At 44.1% G+C, this 19064-nt stretch overlaps 2 protein-coding genes across 4 annotated transcripts; both read right to left on the bottom strand.

Moving 5' to 3' along the window:
• Nucleotides 1–465: 465 nt before the first annotated feature.
• Nucleotides 466–2892, bottom strand: LOC147043621 (uncharacterized). Its single transcript, XM_085936050.1, has 3 exons — nt 2868–2892; nt 1923–2042; nt 466–1518 (listed from the first exon to the last, which is right to left on the bottom strand). The coding sequence occupies exon 3, from the start codon at nt 1502–1504 to the stop codon at nt 986–988; it is 519 nt and encodes a 172-aa protein (XP_085792176.1). The 5' UTR covers nt 1505–1518; nt 1923–2042; nt 2868–2892; the 3' UTR covers nt 466–985.
• On the bottom strand, nt 2053–18240 carry ksr1a (kinase suppressor of ras 1a). 3 transcript variants are annotated; one of them, XM_085936046.1, is made up of 21 exons: nt 17554–18240; nt 12281–12421; nt 11033–11180; nt 10475–10952; nt 9508–9689; nt 9350–9419; nt 9156–9239; nt 9009–9070; nt 8822–8931; nt 8218–8386; nt 7951–7992; nt 7624–7672; nt 7464–7521; nt 6886–7179; nt 6605–6801; nt 6220–6316; nt 5961–6094; nt 5639–5770; nt 5408–5543; nt 5201–5334; nt 2053–2983 (listed from the first exon to the last, which is right to left on the bottom strand). In XM_085936046.1, exons 1-21 carry the CDS (start codon nt 17767–17769, stop codon nt 2917–2919), a joined length of 3000 nt encoding a protein of 999 aa, XP_085792172.1. In that variant the 5' UTR covers nt 17770–18240; the 3' UTR covers nt 2053–2916. The 3 variants fall into 3 exon arrangements, with proteins under 3 accessions (XP_085792172.1, XP_085792175.1, XP_085792174.1); XM_085936049.1 differs by lacking the exon at nt 2053–2983 and adding an exon at nt 4114–4444 and having other exon boundaries at nt 17554–18238; XM_085936048.1 differs by lacking the exon at nt 2053–2983 and adding an exon at nt 4114–5120 and having other exon boundaries at nt 17554–18237.
• Nucleotides 18241–19064: the final 824 nt, after the last annotated feature.

Below are 19064 nucleotides of genomic sequence, written 5' to 3'. Positions count from 1 at the left end.
GTTTTCAACGGGCCTCACATTGATGCCGCCCGTCTCAGCAGATGGATCCTTTTGGGTGCGATCAAGCTGTAGCTGCTTAATGGAGGAGAGGAATGAGAGAAAAACTGAATACGTAATGGAGGGGCTGGCCTCTCTGAAGGAAACTCACTCCTCATCAATCCTTGTTCGGTCTGGCTGCATTTAACAATTAATGCTCTTGTGGTAGTTAGATTAATTGAGAGGTCTACTCGTGTTCAAATAAAATGAGACCGTTGTCACCTAAATCAATAGGATTGCTTTAGAAAACATCCCTCGATGGGCGAAAATGAGCAATCGTGTGTTGTTATGCTCTAAGTGTAAATAAAGAGGCTTTAGATTGATTGCAGATGATTCTCATATACTGCATCAGCGGCACTATTGCGACCTGCTGTCTTTCATTTGAGACCGGTGAGGTACAACGTAGAGGCCATTCTTGAAGAAAAATCGTTAAGACGTCAATGAAAGGTTTATTTGTTTTTTTTTAATACTAAAGCACCCATTTACCTCAAAAAGAAAATCCTCCACATCAAGATGCCGCAGAATGGCGTTAAAGCACACATTTTGCCCAAACTAAACTGTCTAAATCACATAAATACACCAAGATACCACAAGCTTACGCCAAAGCACAATTGAACTGAATAGATGAACATTCTTAACTCATTTCAACATATTCCCCATGTAGCAATTTTGCAAAACTTTGTAAAAATACAAGTGATTAACACAGAAAACACCCCAACACACGCACGCGGAATGCTAAACCACATCTTTTTATTCCTCTGTGCCACCAGGGGAGGGGGCAGCACAAGAATTGGCATCAACATTTTTTTGCTGCGTCAGACAGGATGAATCATCAACTGGGGTGACATCAGAAGCTTCTTCACTTTTAGCTGTCTCTCCAGCCTCCTTGTGCTTCCCCTCTCCCGGTTCTCCATTGTCAAAGACCTCCACATCTTCCTTTTTGGAGCCACTATGCTCCATCCACTTCCTCTTGTGTTTTACTCAAGTTGGTCAGTAACACACTGGTCTCTTTGGCTTCCGTCCTCGAGTGACATTTGCCATCCGATTGCATCCGCTTTGCAGAGTGGCTTTCCAGCATCTTGATGCGTTTGCTCATCTGGCACACTTTGCAGGTCAGCATTAGAGTGGACAGCAGCAGAATGACACAGACTAGGACTAGGCCTCCTGTTATCATCAAAAACGGGATGCATTTATTGCCACCTAGCACGCGCACAGGTGTGGTGCTACTGCTTGGCGTCAAATCAGACAAAGCGCTTCCAACGGCAGAGGTAAGCCGAGGGGTGCTAGCTTGGGTTGACCGATGCGGAAATATACCACGGGCTGGTAAATTTCCGTTGGGTGTTCTTGGGCCAAGAGTTGACGCTAACAAGGCGGGCACGTGAGATGAGTTGTGTTGTTGAGCTTCACACATCAGGGCCCAGAGTAGAATGATGCCGTAAAATAGGCGATAGATTGAGGGGGCATTCATGCTTGCTAATGTAGCTGAAAAGAATAAAGAGAACACGCGAGTCAGCTAAGTAGGTCAAACAAACAAAATAAAAAATTTGGGAATAACTAGTGAGTAAAAAAAAAAAAAAAATCAAGGAAATATCCACAGTTAAAATATTAGCATATTGGTAAGACACGTTTGTGAAAGTAGATCACGAAAGATGAAGATAACAAAATTCAACAATTCATGGTAATACCATAACATCAAGGAAGTTGGATAATGATACAATTCAGGATTAAGATATCTATGTATAAACTATCTGTCTAAGGCTGTCTTTGAATATAGTTAGGTAATTACCTAACTAGGAATGTCCAGTAAGGATTCATGTAATCTATGTACGGTAAGCATCTATCTGGCCTCAGATGTCAAATTTTTGTAAGAAATGTAAGTCACTTACGGTTGTCGTAATTGATAGCAAGAAGTCAAACTGAAGAAGAGTGAAAAAATAGACTCTCGTTGACAGTCAAACAAATCAATGGCGTGTAAAAGCTGTCTCGCTTTCACTTCTGCATTTGAGCTATAATGAGAAAAGGAAGTGCATTTAGTGAGCACATCTGTAGAGTGGCACTACCAAAAAAAAAAAAGAGCGGTTCTTAAAATGATTTGACGTGTGAATGAGAACAGTAATAATTCTGACATAAACATGCTTTAAAAATGGTGTCTTTTTTTTTTTTTTTTCAACTTGACTGCTCACCTTTGATTTAAAAAGGTTTTCGAGTAACGTGACGTTGACTCAAAGAGGTACCTTAACATCACGGCTGGTAAACAAAGAAAATATGAAAAGAATACTTTTGCCATTTGGGTAAGTGGCGTAATTATAACAAAATGCAAAAGGACAACTTGTCATTTGACAGTCCAGTGAAGAAAGAGGACACTTTGTGTTAGCTCTCCCCAGCAAGGTCATGTGATCCACTTGCACCTTCTTCTGTGCACAATAGATCAGAATGAGTGTGCAAAAAAAAAAAAAAAAAATCTCTCCCTCCCTTCTTATCAGTCACTGTTTCTCATTTTACTGACACGTAGCCAGACTCTTGATTGATTCCTCGCCGAAATGACTCTTGGGGCGGCAAGGTGAAAAGCAAGGTGTTTTTGTTTTGCTGCTGTCAAGGCTTTAAAGTTTGCTCTAAAGTGAGATGAGGACTCGCCAGTAGATTAGGACACCCTGACAAATGCGCTTTACTGGAATGTCCAATCGATATTTGGATGACCCAGATACAACCTGGTATGTTGCCCTCTGTTGCTGGGCTTTTGTGCCACCTACAGTCGGAGACATTCCTCTGCAGTAAACAGTAGACACCCACCACGACTTCGAAATGCTGAACCACAAATAAGCAGGGCTTACCTCGAAAACAAAAGCTGCAGTCAGGACGGCAATAAAGCACTTTGCATTGTTACATGACGAGCCTCATTTTATTGTCTTCCGATGGATGAAAACAGAACCTTCGTGTACACAATGGTCTTCACATGCAATACAAAAATATGAATTTTTACGACATAAAATAAAAAAACATGTATTGGCCCATTTAGAAAAAAACTGTACAGTCTTTATACATGACAAAAATATAAATATATATATATATACACATCTGTCGGCAGAAGCGGCCCGTATTCCCCAAAATGTGGTGACGCCTTTCACATAGAAAATGTTTGTACAAATGTAAGCTCATCATAAATTGCTGTACATTAAATAATGTATTAACAGTACTTACCAACAGATTTGCGACAATAAACTAATTAATCCAGCATGTTCCACACTCACACAAGGAAAAGAAAAAAAAAAACAAGAGAAATGTTTAAGGAAGATAGGATACTTTTGCAAGTTACCAATTTTTTATCACTTAGCTGCTTGAAATAATCAATATAAGGTGCACTTTTTCACATCTTCAAAAAAAAATAATCCAGTGTGTACTGTTTTCCTTTCCCTGGGACGATGTTGAATGAAACGGATGGGCGGAGGGATATGTAATAAAATGCTTAAGCAATCAATGAGGAAGTGTGTGGAGGGAAGGGTCACCAAATTAGCACGGAACAAAGAATAGAATTTTCTTGTTGTTGTTAAAACAAATGACACAAAATATTGCAACGGTAGTTTCACTAAATTACAGAAAATAAAAAAAACATCCTGCAAATCAAAATAGGACCTTTTGCAAAACACACGCAATCACTGCTAAAAATGGAGCCAAAAGAACGGAGAGGCTTCGGGCACATCACGCAAGCGAGATCGACTAAGGGTTTCTTGGTGCATTTCATGTTCTGCTGTGTGTGTGTGTTGTGTGTGTGTGTGTGTGTGTGTGTGTGTGAGAGTGAGTGAGATTGTGTGAGAGAGTGAGATTGTGTGAGAGAGTGAGAAAGAGTGTGAGAGAGTGTGTATCCGAGAGAGAGAGTGTGTATCCGAGAGAGAGAGTGTGTATCCGAGAGAGAGAGTGTGTATCCGAGAGAGAGAGTGTGTATCCGAGAGAGAGAGAGAGAGAGAGAGAGAGAGAGAGAGAGAGAGAGAGAGAGAGAGAGAGAGAGAGAGAGAGAGAGAGAGAGAGAGAGAGAGAGAGAGAGAGAGAATGCGAGAGAGAGAGAGAGAACCCGAGAGAGAGAGAGAGAACCCGAGAGAGAGAGAGAGAGCGAGAGAGAGACAGAGAGAGAGAGAGAGAGCATGTGTGCCTTTAAATGGTGTGGTCACAACAAAAAGCCTCATAGTAACACAAAAGAAAAAGGAGGAGAAAATATGTGCGACACTTCAGTCCACTGATGCTCTCTCTTCAAACAAGACGACTGAGTGGAAAGAAAAGATGTGCGTGCGTGCGTGCGTGTAAGTAGAGTGCGTTTGAGGCAATGCTTTGAACAATCCTGTGGGCCATAAGGATTCGGGAGCATGCAAGGCAGACCCAGGCTTTGTGTTGCATTGCTTATGTTTGCCGCTACAACCTGAAGGCCGACAGGAGACAAAAGAGAGAGAGAGAGAGAGAGAGAGAGCAAAGGAAGAAGCAATCGTTAATAGACGGTTAGTCAACCTGTTAAAGGCACCGGTTGAAAAGATTGGAAGAAAAGCAGGCCAGTCAACTCCCACTGATATGAATGTATTAGTGCATCTCCAAATGTGGCTTTTGCTTCAAGAAAAGTGTAAGTAGATGAAGCAGAAAAAAAGGACAACGTGTTTGATTATAGGGCCGTTGCTGCGGCATTAGTAAGAGCGATCACAAAAAGCACAAACATTTGTGACGCGTGTCAAAACAATTGGGCCAAATAATGAATTATTACTTGTATATTCAAATCAAATGAAGATAGGCTGCTTACAAAAACGCATGCGTGTACAAATAAATTAAAAAAAAAAAGGCTTTTTTTTTTTTTTATTAATTATAAAACATTACTGTTTGTGCAAAAGCCCATAAAACGGTGGTGCAGAAAACCCAAGACTTTCTTTTTTGGAAGTTATTACAGAGGCAGACGAGCCGAACACCGCCCATTGTTATTTAAATGCATCGTATGTTATAAATTCGAATCTAGATTATTCCTATTGGCAATCATTTTGAGGAAATCATTCGAACGGATCCTGGTCCATCAACGATAAGTAGAACATTGCGGGACACTTGTTAGACATACGCTGTAAGAGAGTACAGGTATAAATAAATACAAAAATGCTTTGCAATTATATTCCGACTTGCTGTCTTGTGGGATACCTACTCTGCTGACTTCCAGAAGTGTCCCGGGTGAGAGAGCCTGCGGTTGAGTTTGGGCAGCTTCTCCAGCATGTCAGCCAGCTGTGTGAAAGGGGGCCGCTCCCGGAGGTCGTAAGCCCAGCAGGCCGAGAGGATCTCCTGAGACAGAGGAAGCGCTTTGGGTCACGACACCTGACCAAGCACCAATTTGCTTTTGCCTCTGACAACTCACCGTGACCTCCTTTCCCAAGCTGATCTCTGACAGGACATTTTTAATACCTTCTCCACTGCCCACCTGCCAGATGGTTGCTTCCACGGGCTGGTTGGTGATTGGCCAGTCTCTTATTTGGAGCTCGTACCAAATGGTGCTTTGGAGGGGAAAAAGGGGGGGGGGGGGGGGAACCAATGAAGGATTCATCTTTCAGGTTTGGGAGAGGTGGTGCCATATCGATGCACATCTTACCCAAAGGCGTACACATCCGCCGCAGTGGAGAAAGGAAGTCGGTCCTCGTTGTTACCTGGACTCATCTTACGCACTATTTCCGGCGCGAGGTAACAAATCCAGCCATGTGGAAGTTTGAGTTGATTCTCACGCCTGTAACAAAAGGTCGATGCCAAAAACACCAATTTAAGCCACTTGACATGGTTGAACTGGACCAAACCTGACAATTGTAAGAAATTCCATTCGCCAACTGACATTGTCATGATTTTCAAATCTTGGCTTGGTACCCACAAACGTAATTTGACCATTTAATGATAACGTGCTTCCACGGCTGCCTTCTTACCTCCCTTCCTGAACGACACCTGAAATCCCAAAAAGCCCAAAGTCTGTGATCACAACCTTGTTGGTGTCATGAAAAACGTTCTTTGACTTCAGGTCTTTGTGGACAATGCCTTTAGCGTGCAGATATCCCATTCCCTAAATTAGAGGAAATCATAACATACATGCTATCAACAACCGTTGTTTAACTTACTTTTTATACGGAAGACTGCTAATATTTATTGACAAGTTGTTTAAAAGCCAATGAAGCAGAAAGAAGCTACCTTGACAATCTCCTGGGCGATTTGTCTGGTCTTGTTAATATCCAAAGTGTTTTTAGTATCTCTCACAACGGAATAGAGCGTCCTCCCTTTACAGAAACTGTGGACAGAATGGGATTTAGTGACTTAGTAAGTAAGTAGTTCTGTGTTGGTTAAATTTACAGGGCATGCTTCCAAGTGACAATTGGGATATGCATATATATATATATATATATATATATATATATATATATATATATATATATATATATATATATATATATATATATATATATACACACATATATATAAAAATGTTGTATAATTATCGTGCGATAAATCAGATTTGGACACATTCAATATAAACCCAGCCTTGGTAAGTAATGAGGTTTGATATTCAAGTGCTCACCTAGTGATGATGGCCAAGTGGGGTGGGGCCATGCAAGCACCCATAAAGAGCACCACATTCTCGTGTCTGGTCTGCCTGTAGTTCATCACTTCCTTTTTAAAGAGTTTCAGATGGTCCTGATTGTTCCCATCGATCTCAAGAAGTCGGATTGCCACCTCGCCGTGCCACCGACCTTTATGCACCTTGCCCCAACGGCCCTGGATCAACAAATATGTCCATTCAAGGATTTTCCCCATACAGTCTACAATAATGAGGCTAATATTATGTTCCTGCTTGCTTGCCTTTCCGATGAGTTCTCCAAGGTCCAGCTGCTCAAAAGGGATGTCCCATTCTTGCAGGTAGACACTGGTCTGGCTGGCTTTGCGGGAGATGGGGACCTTCCATTGGTTCCCCCGCGAGCAGGGCAGATCGTCTAACTTGTCACCTTCAAACTCGCCGTCGGAGCCCATGTTCATCCGGATCTCCTCGCCGTCCTCCTCGTCCTCCTCGTCCTCGCACATCTCTTCCTCTTCCTCCTCATTGTCCTCATCCAGTTCGGGGTCTTCATCTTCCACCTCAATGTTGTCCTCCCCTGCCTGGAAGGGGAGCACAATTAGCATGTGAATTGGATTCAACCCAAAACTGTAGAGTCATTTTGATCAGGTTTGGGTTAGGACACATTTCATAATCTGGTCACCCAAAAAATAACGTATGCTTATTTATTGATCACCAAGCAGGCACAATATTTCTTGAATTTCCTTTCAATCATGTATGTTGCATGTAAACTTGAGAAAGTTTACTCATTTTAAAAATAGAATTCAATATCAGAACAAGAAGGCAATCCTTTCTGATGTCATTATTTGAATGACATTTGGCGTACCTCCTCATCTTCATCTTCAACCAAATCAGCATCCTCTTCTGATTGCTCAATTTCACTACTGTAAATCAGGAACGAAATCCAATGAAAGAAATGTTCATCATTCTGATTGACAAATCAACATAAATTGGGTATTCAATGAAGAAAAGAATTAAAGTCTTACACTGTGTCTTGGAGAATATCCGTATGTAAGGTAGCGGGGCTGGAGACGTCTGAGAAAAGCAGGAAACTTATCAAAATAATGCTCAAAAATATTCATTGTGAATTTGTACAACACAACCGTAAATGGAGCACAACAACATGCAATATCCCATTAACGCCAGCAGGTAGCGACAAAACAACATTATATGCACAGAACAGCGGCATAATACGCATGCATGACTACGACACTGTGAAGTCCGAAGCAATGACATACAGAGGGAGGGCAGTAGCAGCTGCACAAAGAAATCATGGCAAGGTGACAATGCAAGTTTCATATGTTGGGACTCACCGGGGAAGATAAACTGCTGTCTATGCTGAAAGTAGCAGGCAGCTTTCGTTTATAAAAAAAAAAAAAGGCCAGCAAGCATGGCAGAGGGGAGAGAGACTTGTGATTAGAGGTTTTAGAAAGAAGGAACTTGAAAATGCACAACTATTAAAGATTTTCAGTGTTAATAACAGAGGGTGACAAAATAGAGGATTCTATCTTTTACTTCAGGAGGAATTTTCAGATAGTGCTGGCATGCACATTTGAATTTGCAAGATTAGGGCATGTCACCTGGGAAGTTGAAACGGCTGTCCCGATGGCCTTTGGGTGATGGGTTGGGAGGCGGTGTGGCGCTTGGAGGGTTACTCTGCTGGAAAGGTGCCGGGGAGGAGGGCGTGGACGAGGTCGTGGAGGACGGATTACTGCTGGAGTCGAGCTGGTTCAGGACGGGGGGATGATCCTGCTGACACAAACCACTCAGTGGAGAAATCAGCCTCGCATTACATTCACAGGACTCTTCATTAGGTACACCAGCACAATCAAATGTGTGGTTCTATGACAACAGCTGCATTAGGTAATGATATCAATCCATTTTCAAAACATTGCCATGATATTTGTATTTGAGATGCAGAATTACATCATTCTCACCTTCACGCTCACATAGTAGTGGGAAGCGGAGAGACGTCAGATGGCTAGAACCACCTGCATAACTATTGTTTGTCTTTCACACTGATGCTAACAAAACTGGAATGTCCAGACATTGAGGACATCTGCGCCAATGTGTTCGGAATTTTCACACATACAAACACTTAAGTGCCAGACTCGGGTCTGGTTTCTTGCCGATCAAGAGCGTCAAGTGAGATTTATGGCTGTTTAAAAGCAACGCATATTTTACCTTTTTGGTAATGGCCTTTGGTAGCGTACCAAACTGGGGAGCTTCGGAAGGACGATCCACAGGGTTGTTGATATCAGATGGCACAGACTCTGTCCTCCGAATTTTGGCAACTACGACAAAAGATCGATGTTGCTTTGATTTTGCATTTCAATGTCTTTTTTTCTAGGAAAACAAAAAGTCATCTCACTTGGAAGAAAAGAGATTCTGCAAGATGGCGCTTCCTTTGTGCATTTGTTGTGGCACTTTAATCTACAACAGACCACCAGACAAAATGTCCTCACGACAAAATCATTTTCACATTCTTTCCAAATGAAAATGAAAGTTCTCAACTCACCGACAATGTTTACACTTAACCCCAAACATCATGTTCTTCTGACACACTTGACATGTCTGAGAGAGCCAAGACTTGGTGGAGAACCTACAGAAAAATAACGCATATGACGCCGATTCACATAATGCACCCTGTTGACTGATAATAATGAGATGAAAAAAAACTGTTTATATAAATAACATTAAAAAAAAAGTCACCTGTGTGTGACTGCGAGGCCGATGTCCCTCCTCACAGCTTGTGGAGAGCTGCGGTGAACTGGTTTGTTATCTAGAGAGGGATATTGAATGTAGTTAAAGAATAAAGAATAAATTCTACCCAATAATCATGACAAAATCAAAAGCTAGAAACGACTCACTCTTAATGATGCTATGCTCTTCCAACAGGGTTGGCGTACCAGGAAGGGTATAAGGCATGGTGGGTGCAGCTGGGGGCAGCCCTGGGGTCCGTACAGGAACAGCGGGGTAGCGACAAGGCGTGTCCTCATGTCCGTTCCCATTGACTTGCATATTCAAGAGGATTTTGTTCTTTTTGACACATCTGGAAGCAAGGTTAACAAGTGATTGAGTGAGTGAGTGAGCGATATTGCACACCCCTTGGGTTAGACGCCAAATGTGCACCGACCGCACAGTGTTGGTGGCAGGTTATGTAAGAAGGATTTGAACGAGGCTAAATAGAAGTGGCACGGGACAGTCGGGGTGACATCCCTGGTAGCCAGATGAAGTCCCAAGGACGCGCTGCACTTAAACGTGAGCAACCACAACAGGCAAAAACAATTACAAAAAAGGATGACAACCGAGACCCAATACAGAATTAGGACAAGGTCATGAGAGTGCATGTTGAATCTGTCTTTTCCTGCCCTGGGAAAAAATGAAGCCTCCGATACACAGACAGGATACGATGGATGAACACGGCGCTTGTTTGTGCATGTGCATCCCATCCAAAAAAAGAGGGGAGAGAGATTTGTGCGTGTATGTCTGCATGCGAGTGTTTGACTTGCCACCTCCGAGCATTAGTCCGAGGAAATACTTCCTGTTTGGACATGACTCATAATCTCTGGGAATCTGAAGGGGATTAGCCGCGGCCAAACATTCACAGTAAGGAGAGTATGTATGAAGTGTGTCAAAAGGCAAACTGACATCAAATTGGAACGCTTACTGTTTCATTGTTTGCTTGGTATAAAGATACAGAAAACACACGGCAGTTGTAAAAAGTCCTGTAAAGAAATTGCAGGAATTTCCGACAAGCACTGGCTGTTGAGCGCGTGCGACAACAATCGGGCTTTTTAGTGATGCGTGGTGGAAGGAAGTGTTGCGGGCACCTACTTGTTGGCCAGTGGGTCTTCGATGCGATTGCCCAACTGCGATTCGTGACTTTTGCTGCGTGTGAGGGTGATGTTGGGGAGCAGATGGAGCACTTTGCGGGACGGAGGCGGTGGGGTGCACGGAGGCTTCAGTCGGTGTCGCCGCTTGGATGGTGGGGTCACGGGTGGTGTGGAAGTGTGTCCATGGAGACGGCCAGAGCGAGCTAAGGACACGGGGAACACGCTTTCGCCATGGAGGTGCGGCGTCTGCGCCTCAGGCGTGGAAACCGTTGACACCGAGCCGGAGCGGGGATGAGGAAAAGTCACGCAGGGGGTGGATGGCGTAGAATGGATGGTGGACGGGCGGGCGAGAGGCGAGGGGCTGAGCGGCCGCAGTGGGTTTCCAAGGCTAGAAAGCTGATCTGCAGTTAGCAGAGAACCGCTGTCCCTCCTGGTGGGCTCAGACGACCAAGTTGTGCTGTCTTCCTTCAGTTCACCTCCTGGAACAAGAGACAAATGATAGATCACATGGCCCGCATCCACGAGGAACACATTCGAAGCCACGGCGTGGCGCACATACCGGCTTCAGTGACACTCTTGAGGCAGGAGAGGGCAGCACTTAGTCGAGCGCATTCTTCGGAAGTGAAGCCAAGCCTTCGCATTGTGTCCCTCACCTGAGTTCCTGCCATCTGCAGTAAGGCATCTAGGGAGAACTTTGCTTCCACTGCCTACACAGAAGTACAAGACAATGACGGTTTCAATCAGTAACTCCAACCAAGCACAAAAATGATTCCGTTTCCTCACAGGTACCCGTGATTTCACTAATATTGAATAAATCAGACATGATGAAGAACAGCCTATTTCTGTAGTTAACATTTTACTGGCAACACGTACATTTATTTTGCCAAGGAAGATCGACGTGACCGGATATGATCATTTATGAATCAGAAGGAAACAAGAGCAAGCCCAGTTGAGTTGGGGATGTTGTTTTTGGACATGGGAAGTGCGTAATTGCTTATCAGTCAGGTCAAACCTGCGCCTTGACGGGGCAAACGGTGATTATCAGAATGCAGGGCCAATGGCCTACCACTCCACATGTCCTCCGTATGCAAAGCAAAGTGCCCGAACCGACAAAGGAGATTTTGGAGTGAAGGGAAGGGACCGACAACCGCCTTCTTCTTCATTTGTCAGGACATATATCTTTTTTTTTTTTTTCTATTGTTCTTGTTTGATAGATGAAATGAAAAAATAAAATTCTGTGGAGTATCATTGGGTGAAGTTCTTTTCGTTTTCTCGAGTATGAATGTTTGAATGACAGCTGTTTCTCTGTGGTTTAACTCTAAAAAACATGATACAGTTAAAGTGGTGAAACTGCAGAATGACTATTATAAAGTACAGCGGGATGTATTAAAGAATAACAAATGGGAGAAACATCCTCGATGATCACGTTACAGTGCGGTCACAACACAAAAGCAAACAAGGACAAGAAAAACAGAGTAGCTGACAGTTTGCAGCTGCACAGGAAGGAAAGTGAGAGGAAGAAAAAAATGGCAGCAAAATATAACGAACGAATATGTTGAGGAATGACACAGAGACTGACAAGGAAATGAAAACGAATGACGATTTTCTTTCAAGTATGTCCTGTCAAAAGTGGAATTCAAATCAAGCAGAAATTCTCCACCAAGGATTCCGAATCAGCTAAATATTTAGAGCTGAGGAGTCAGGGCCCTACATTGCCACCACATTTGATTTTCATTTACTTTTCTTAAAGGTCGCGGGTTTCCCACCACGGCGGACTGGAGTAACGTGATTAAACACGAGAGCCTACCTCGATGAGTTCTGAACGTAAGTTGATGGTGCGGAGCCAGTCTCGCAACCGTGGATAGCTGTCCAGGTCGTCGGGCCTCTCGGTCTCTGGCACTTTGAGCTTGCACTGCAGCTGTTTACAGATGTATTTCACCAGCTTTACCTGCAGGGGGCGCAATAGAGACAGAACGCAACTGGTTCAACAAGTGCAAGCTATCAGGAGGAACAGTACTTCCAATAGTAACTTGGATCAAAGACGTAAATATAGCAAATGATCCATTTCATTCTATAAACACGACACACTGGGTTATTAAGGTTATGTTGAAACCAACTTGAAAGGACGGGTAGTGCTCTCGTGAGTGACTATTGTATGTATCACAATGAACACAGCAGGATTGGCTTGCAGGCCGAGTTGGGTGGCGGATTGTGTGTCCCTTTATCGTGCAGTCTATCTGCACGGGTCCATTACAGCAGGCGGCACCTTCAGATGAGCTGCGCGAGCGACACCATCTACCTCTCAAACCAGCAAAACACCTCTTGAGTGCTTGAGCATTGAATGGGAGCGCGTGTCTTTGTCTGCCCGCCCATTCAATTCTCAAAGATAAAAATGCACAATGATGGCGCTCCGGCAAAGGCTGGCCTTGAAATGTAAAAAGAAAGAAAGAAATAGTGCGCACAAAAAAAAAAAAGCATCTCTAGAGGTCAGAGAGTGAACAAAACGATTCTCTGTTGTTGGCAAACAGTTTATTTTGATTCATTTTCAGTTGGCTACAAACAAAGTGCATGAATGCTTTTATTGTTTCAGCTATCAAGAAGAAATTAGCTCATATTCCACAATCAATAATTTGCCAGTGCAATATTCAGTGACATTAGCGTAGCTGGATGCCTAAAGTTAAAGTAGCTCCTTAGTTGTCCCCGCCTGCTGCCCGATGACGGCTGGGATAGGCTCCAGCTCGCCCGCGACCCCCGTGGGGACAAAGCGGTTCAAAAAAGGAATGAATGACTGAAATGAGTTGGGTAAAAGAGAAAGACAGTTTTTATATCTTGTATATATTGATCATTTATATCCCAATTTTCTCATAGTATGTCATGACATCTTTTGATGACACAAGCAAAGAAAGTAATATTTCATTTGCTCCTGATGGCATAGTGGGGCAGATCACACCTCATCAAACGTGGCTAACGAGCTAGCTCCGTTTCGCCTCCCTGTACTCTATCGCGGCCCCGTGACGTCAGGTTACCTAGCAACCTCTCTTCTGAGTCGTCAGCAACATTTCAGTGGGATTTTCCCATGCATGTGAAACACTGAGCGCAGACAAAATGCAACCCCACATACAAATGTCATCATGCGGCTCTGCACAGCAACGAAAAGAGGGTGGGCATCATACGGAGGGAGCATTTGACTCATCTGTTATCTTAGTGAGAAGTCCCCTAATCCCTCATTAATATCAGTGAGATGGCATTTAGGTTGGGCGCACAAGCGTGTCAACAAACCACGATAACAACGGGGCTCTTTCATATTATTTTTGGTGCAGACAGAGTCACGAAAGCAGCTATTGACGCGAGGGCCTGGAGGAGGCGGGCGGTGGCAGGGAGACAAATGGCGTCAGAGCCCACCTGTCAGCCGAGCTCAACGGCACCATGGCAACGGCCTAATGCTGTGAGGGGATGAGTGACAGCCACCGTGTCAGCCAGGACAGGAGCGGAGGGCAAAGAGAGAGAGAGAGAGAGTCCCGACCGACTAAGACAGCAGAGGAGGCCCGGCAGAACCGGCCAATGCTCCAATTGTTCCTGGCGCTCGCTGCCAAGGGGACGGAAAACCGAGCGGCCCGAAATTTGCACCAAACTGTGATTTTGGGGCAACCCAGTTCAAAACTTTCACAATTTGGATCGCTCCTGCTATTATGTGAGTGACTCCACTTTATTTTTACTGATGACAATGTATCAGTCTTCAAGGGAGCACACTTTCCAGTAATCCTAATATTGGATTCATTTCAAGGACAGACGTCACATTTTCGAAGCAACTCGTGATGCACGGTTTGGAGCCGAGCTAAGAAAATGGGTCAGGAGATAAAAAAAAAAAATAGTCCAGGCACTGAGGCTAAGATAGGAAAAACGGGGTCGTACAACCTTTAAGGGGTGCTCGATAGTCTTGGACAATGGCCTGCGAGAAGCCCCTCCCCCTCCACCATTGTTATCTCCTGCGGTCGCTGACCTCCTAAGCTTGGACACGGATGGGAGGGGACCAGTTTACACATGCATATTTGAACAACCATATCAGCAGTCACATAATGTGACTATACAGGAGTAATATTTCATACGTTTGCAGATAAGTGGCCTTTCACCAGAGGAAATATAGGGGAGCAAAGAAAGAAGATCCCGGCGCAAAATGACAAGCAACTAATCCTGGGTGGGTTTAAGAATAGATCAAGCAAGGCCTGCCTATACGGTTCCACAAACCCATTTCCACTGTTTCACAGGGTTCACATGACATCACGCTGTGCGGGTCAAAACGGAAATACAGACAGGGTCAGTGTTGCTGCAATGGCTAACGTCAAGCTTCCTACAGTGCTAACATGTGAACTGCGTTCTCTATTGTTTTCTGCACACGCACACGCACAGAGAGCAGTTGTCATGTCATAGCAGCAGCACTGCCGATTGGCTTTGATTCTCCCCTCCCTACTCTCCCAGCAGCCTCTTTGCGCGTCATTTGATTTTCTTATTTAACAACCTAGCCTGAAAATGCGTAGGAAGAGAAGATGTCTAAATATAGATGCAGCCAAAACAGCTCACGCTACATGCGCACGGCAAAGGCTCTCTCCCCGCACGGAGCGGAGCGGAGACAAAACACAGTGACGCCATGCTGCTAGATGCTCGTCGCCGCACAAGACCGTCGTTCAAATAGAAGCTAGTGAAAATAATATTTCAATGCAATGCGGATCATGAACGCTGCATGCTCACGAGCAGCAGACATTTTGACGAGCAGATTCCAGAAGCAGTGCAAAGTGGATGTGATGGAGCCAAAATCAGAAATCTATGAAAAGCCACAGTGCAAGTCCAACGTAGGCAGCACGAGAGGCAGACAGAGGCCAGACTGAGTGGGATTAACACGCCTAAAGTGAAGTAGCGGTTAGCACTCCATGCGGAGAGGCCGGTATCATTATCCCCCTTCACTGGCAAGGCAGCACAACACACAGTTCAAGTGGAATAATAAAGCCGTCTCATTGAGCATGTAAAGTGAATTGGAGTCATTCTTGATTACACTCCAGAGCAATATTGAAGCCAAGCCGCGTGGCGCCACCTGTGCGAGAACTACTTTTACCTCACGGTGCGGCATTCAAACTCAAAGCACCTTCAAATCGATTGAGGCAAAACAAACTCTTTTTTACAGTCTATTATTTCCATGGCAGGTCTTCATCATGTACCGAAACAGTGATTAAAAGCAAAAGGCACTGAATTAATTAGGAATGTGTTTTTTTTTTTAAAACAAATAAATGGACAGCTGCAACATTTAGCAGGGACTGCTCATCCATTTCGTCGGTGTGTGGGAGTGTCAAGCAAATGACAATCTTGTGAGCTGAATTTTAATCAAACACAAATGTTGATAACAAGATGAATTACAAACCCAAAACTACCACAAAATAATCACAGACCTTTCACTTGAAAATTATTTGCAGATGCTGGCATCAATAATGAATGAATTTAGCAGTCTTAAGAAGTTAAAACTATTCTGCTAGAGAAGCTACTGCCATTAAACATTGCATGATCTAGAGGAACATGTTGAAAAAGACATCTGGAGGCGATGCTCCAAAAAAATGCCAGGCATTAAGAATGTGAAATCACACAGAGTTCTCAAACGAGAAATGAAAGTGGTAAATAAGAAGAGAGGTCAAAACAGTGCCAGCCACTAAAGACAAAGGAAGTTTGAGCGGCGACAGCAGCGCCCTGCTCGCACCCAGCCACTTGAAGACACAAATGAGCGTTCTGCTTGGATCTCAAGACAAAAATAGTCCTTGACAAGGTCCCCACTGTGAGCTCGCTCGCAAGGCGTTCAAAAACAATCCCAGAAGCACGACCACCCTATTGTTTGGTGAGAGTTTCACAACAAATCGCTGTGGAAAGCGGCGTTGCTCAGGAAGTACTCAGCCATATCATATCCGCTTCCAGGGTGACACACATGCCTGGCCTGCATGCAAGTATGGAGACTTTTAGCAGAACATCAACAGGAACTGGAGATTAGATTTTTTTTTTTTTTATTTGGGCCATGTCCAGGTTCATGGACACAACTGTGCATGCCAGCTTTGACATGTCAAACAGTCCTCAAGTAGTGGCCTATGCTGTCCAGGAACTGTTGGATTCTCTATCTTTTGTGAGGCCAGTCCTGGAACTATTCTGACACACCTCACCAAAACCAGTCAAGAGGGACAGATCAACTGTGCAGTTGTATGCAAACACAACAAAACCACTTCCATAAAAAAAAAATCCGCAGTTTTAAGGTTCTGGGTTCTAATCTTGGCTCTTCAATTGACTCGGGACCATTTCAGGGTGTACTATCTAGCGAGCTCACCCACAACCCAAATAGGGGCCAGCTTTGTAGACAATGGATGGATGGCTACCAATTTATAGTAAACACCATATGCATCATAGAAACCCGTTCCTGTCTCTGCTGTAGTCGAATAAAAGAGGAAAAAATAATTCTGTTGCATGATTTTGGCAGTTAATATGAAGCGTAAATTGCACGACTAGAACGACCTCTGCTAACTCTGCTGAGTTAAATGAGCAAACATTGTGTTACTTAAAAAAGGCGTGCATCCGTCACACAGGAGAGCATAGTGTGCAGAGGCCCTCACAAAGCAATGTCAGGTCATTGCAACGCTGCATATTGATGCATGAGCAATCAAATAAAAACAAAAGACATGTTTGCCTTTTTTTTTTTTTTTCTTTGTTAGTTTTTTTATTCTTGCGGGCTTCTCGGAGTCGAGGCTACAACACAAGCACAGCATGTGCGGCGCATGCAGTTCTATAAATAAAATCAGATTATTCAACATTAAGCCGAGATGAATTGTGCTATGAACTAAGTAAGCAACTGGACCTTCTTAGGGGAAAAAGCAGAGAGCTCACCCAGGAGCATTTAAGCATCATTGAGGTGCTGAAGCAAAACACAAATAAATCAATCATCGTCATTTTGCCTGGAAGCCAAAAAAGCGTCTGCGATCGAGGCGGCTTCATGACTCCGCAGTTTGCCAAGACTCGCGACGGCTGGGACGGCCTTTTGTCACACAACATCCAATTTACCTCCAGTGTGCGGATTTCTTGCTGCGTGAGGTCGTTGGACGCGGCGCATTTGGTCCTGAGCCCCTGTAAGCTGGAGATGGAGATATCTATCATGTTCTGGATCAGTTCGCACTGGTGGAGCGCGGCCATGGCTGCGTCGCCCCCTCCGCCACCGTCCCTCTCCGGCTTCTCGCCACTCTCGACCATGTTCCCACCGATAGTAGACACACTATCCATTCCTCGGCATTTGGGCTCGGCTGGGAGGGCTGGAGTCGAAGCGTCAATGGATCAAATCGGACATATGCAGCAGCCCCAGCACCTGACCGAGCGAATGTCCCCCAGCTTCCGAACTGGAGGCTGATCGAAGGGATCTTCTTCTCTTTTAATCCAGTAAATGTGGTCGATGAATGGAGGTGGTTGAAAAGTCTCTCGACGTGGGGTTTAAGAGCGTTGTTTAGCGAGTCTTCTCTCCCTCCACACAACAGACAGCTCTGCTAGTGGCTTTCACCGTCTGTCAGCTGTTAGGAACATCATGGGGCGCGCGGTGCACTCTGGGTAATGTAGTTTACAGGGTGTGCCAGTCCGCTCGCATGACAGAAAAGGGAACTGTTTTGTACGACAGCTGTTAGCTGTTTAAATGACCAGTTGAGCCGAGAACATCAAGAAAACATTGTAAATGTGCAACAACAACAACAAAAAAGTCAACTTTATATTAGATTGAGAAGACATATTTATGATCATGTAAATGGGGGAGAAATAAAGAACGTTTCGTGTCAAAGAACCCTATCAACTACAAAAATGAGCCAGGCTGTCTGTCACATACTGCATCACTGAATCACACACGCACAAAACCCCTCTGCAATTAGCAACACAGCCAGCATACAGCATTAGATTTTTTGACACATCTTTTTGTGTTTTGGCAACCACTTACATGTCTGGCTCAAGGGCACCTCAGCTGCGATAGCCTATGCCGAATGAGGGAATCGAGCCCAAGGTCTTTCAGTCATAGATTTTATTTTTAGCCCCTCTGCCACGGCTGTCCCAAAAGAGTGGATGTCATTATTCAGAGTGCAAGAGAGTCGCATGATATCACTAGTCAGGATAGATTTGCTGTTAAAAAAAAAAAAAAACCCCAAATGTACTATTATATTGGGAACATGAACAAAGAATTTTTTGCACAGAATGGAATTTTGCAGAAGTCTCAACAGGTGGTACTCTGCATGATCACTCCTTCCTCCTACTGGTTTCCACACACAAATGTTCACAAGCAAATGTTAACAAATGTGATACATTTTCATTTGAACGCAAACGCAAGCTGAAGCCAAATTGTCCTCATGTTGAGAAAAGAGGGTGGCATTTTCAAAAGAATTATCAGTGGTACACACGCACACATCTTCATTGACGCTGACAGGGTTCGATTCCCTTTTTTTTAATATAATTGGCTGATTATAAAATAGGACGTGAGTCACTTCTCAAAGAACCTTGTGTTCCCTGGTCTCCGTCTCACTATACTTTTCTCTTTGCAACAGCTT

Source organism: Syngnathus leptorhynchus, chromosome 17 (assembly GCF_054491065.1).
Source record: "Syngnathus leptorhynchus isolate UIUO chromosome 17, UIUO_Slep, whole genome shotgun sequence".
Taxonomy (NCBI): domain Eukaryota; kingdom Metazoa; phylum Chordata; class Actinopteri; order Syngnathiformes; family Syngnathidae; genus Syngnathus; species Syngnathus leptorhynchus.
Note: the sequence above shows the minus strand (reverse complement) of the source record. Positions and strands in the feature narration are given on the sequence as shown.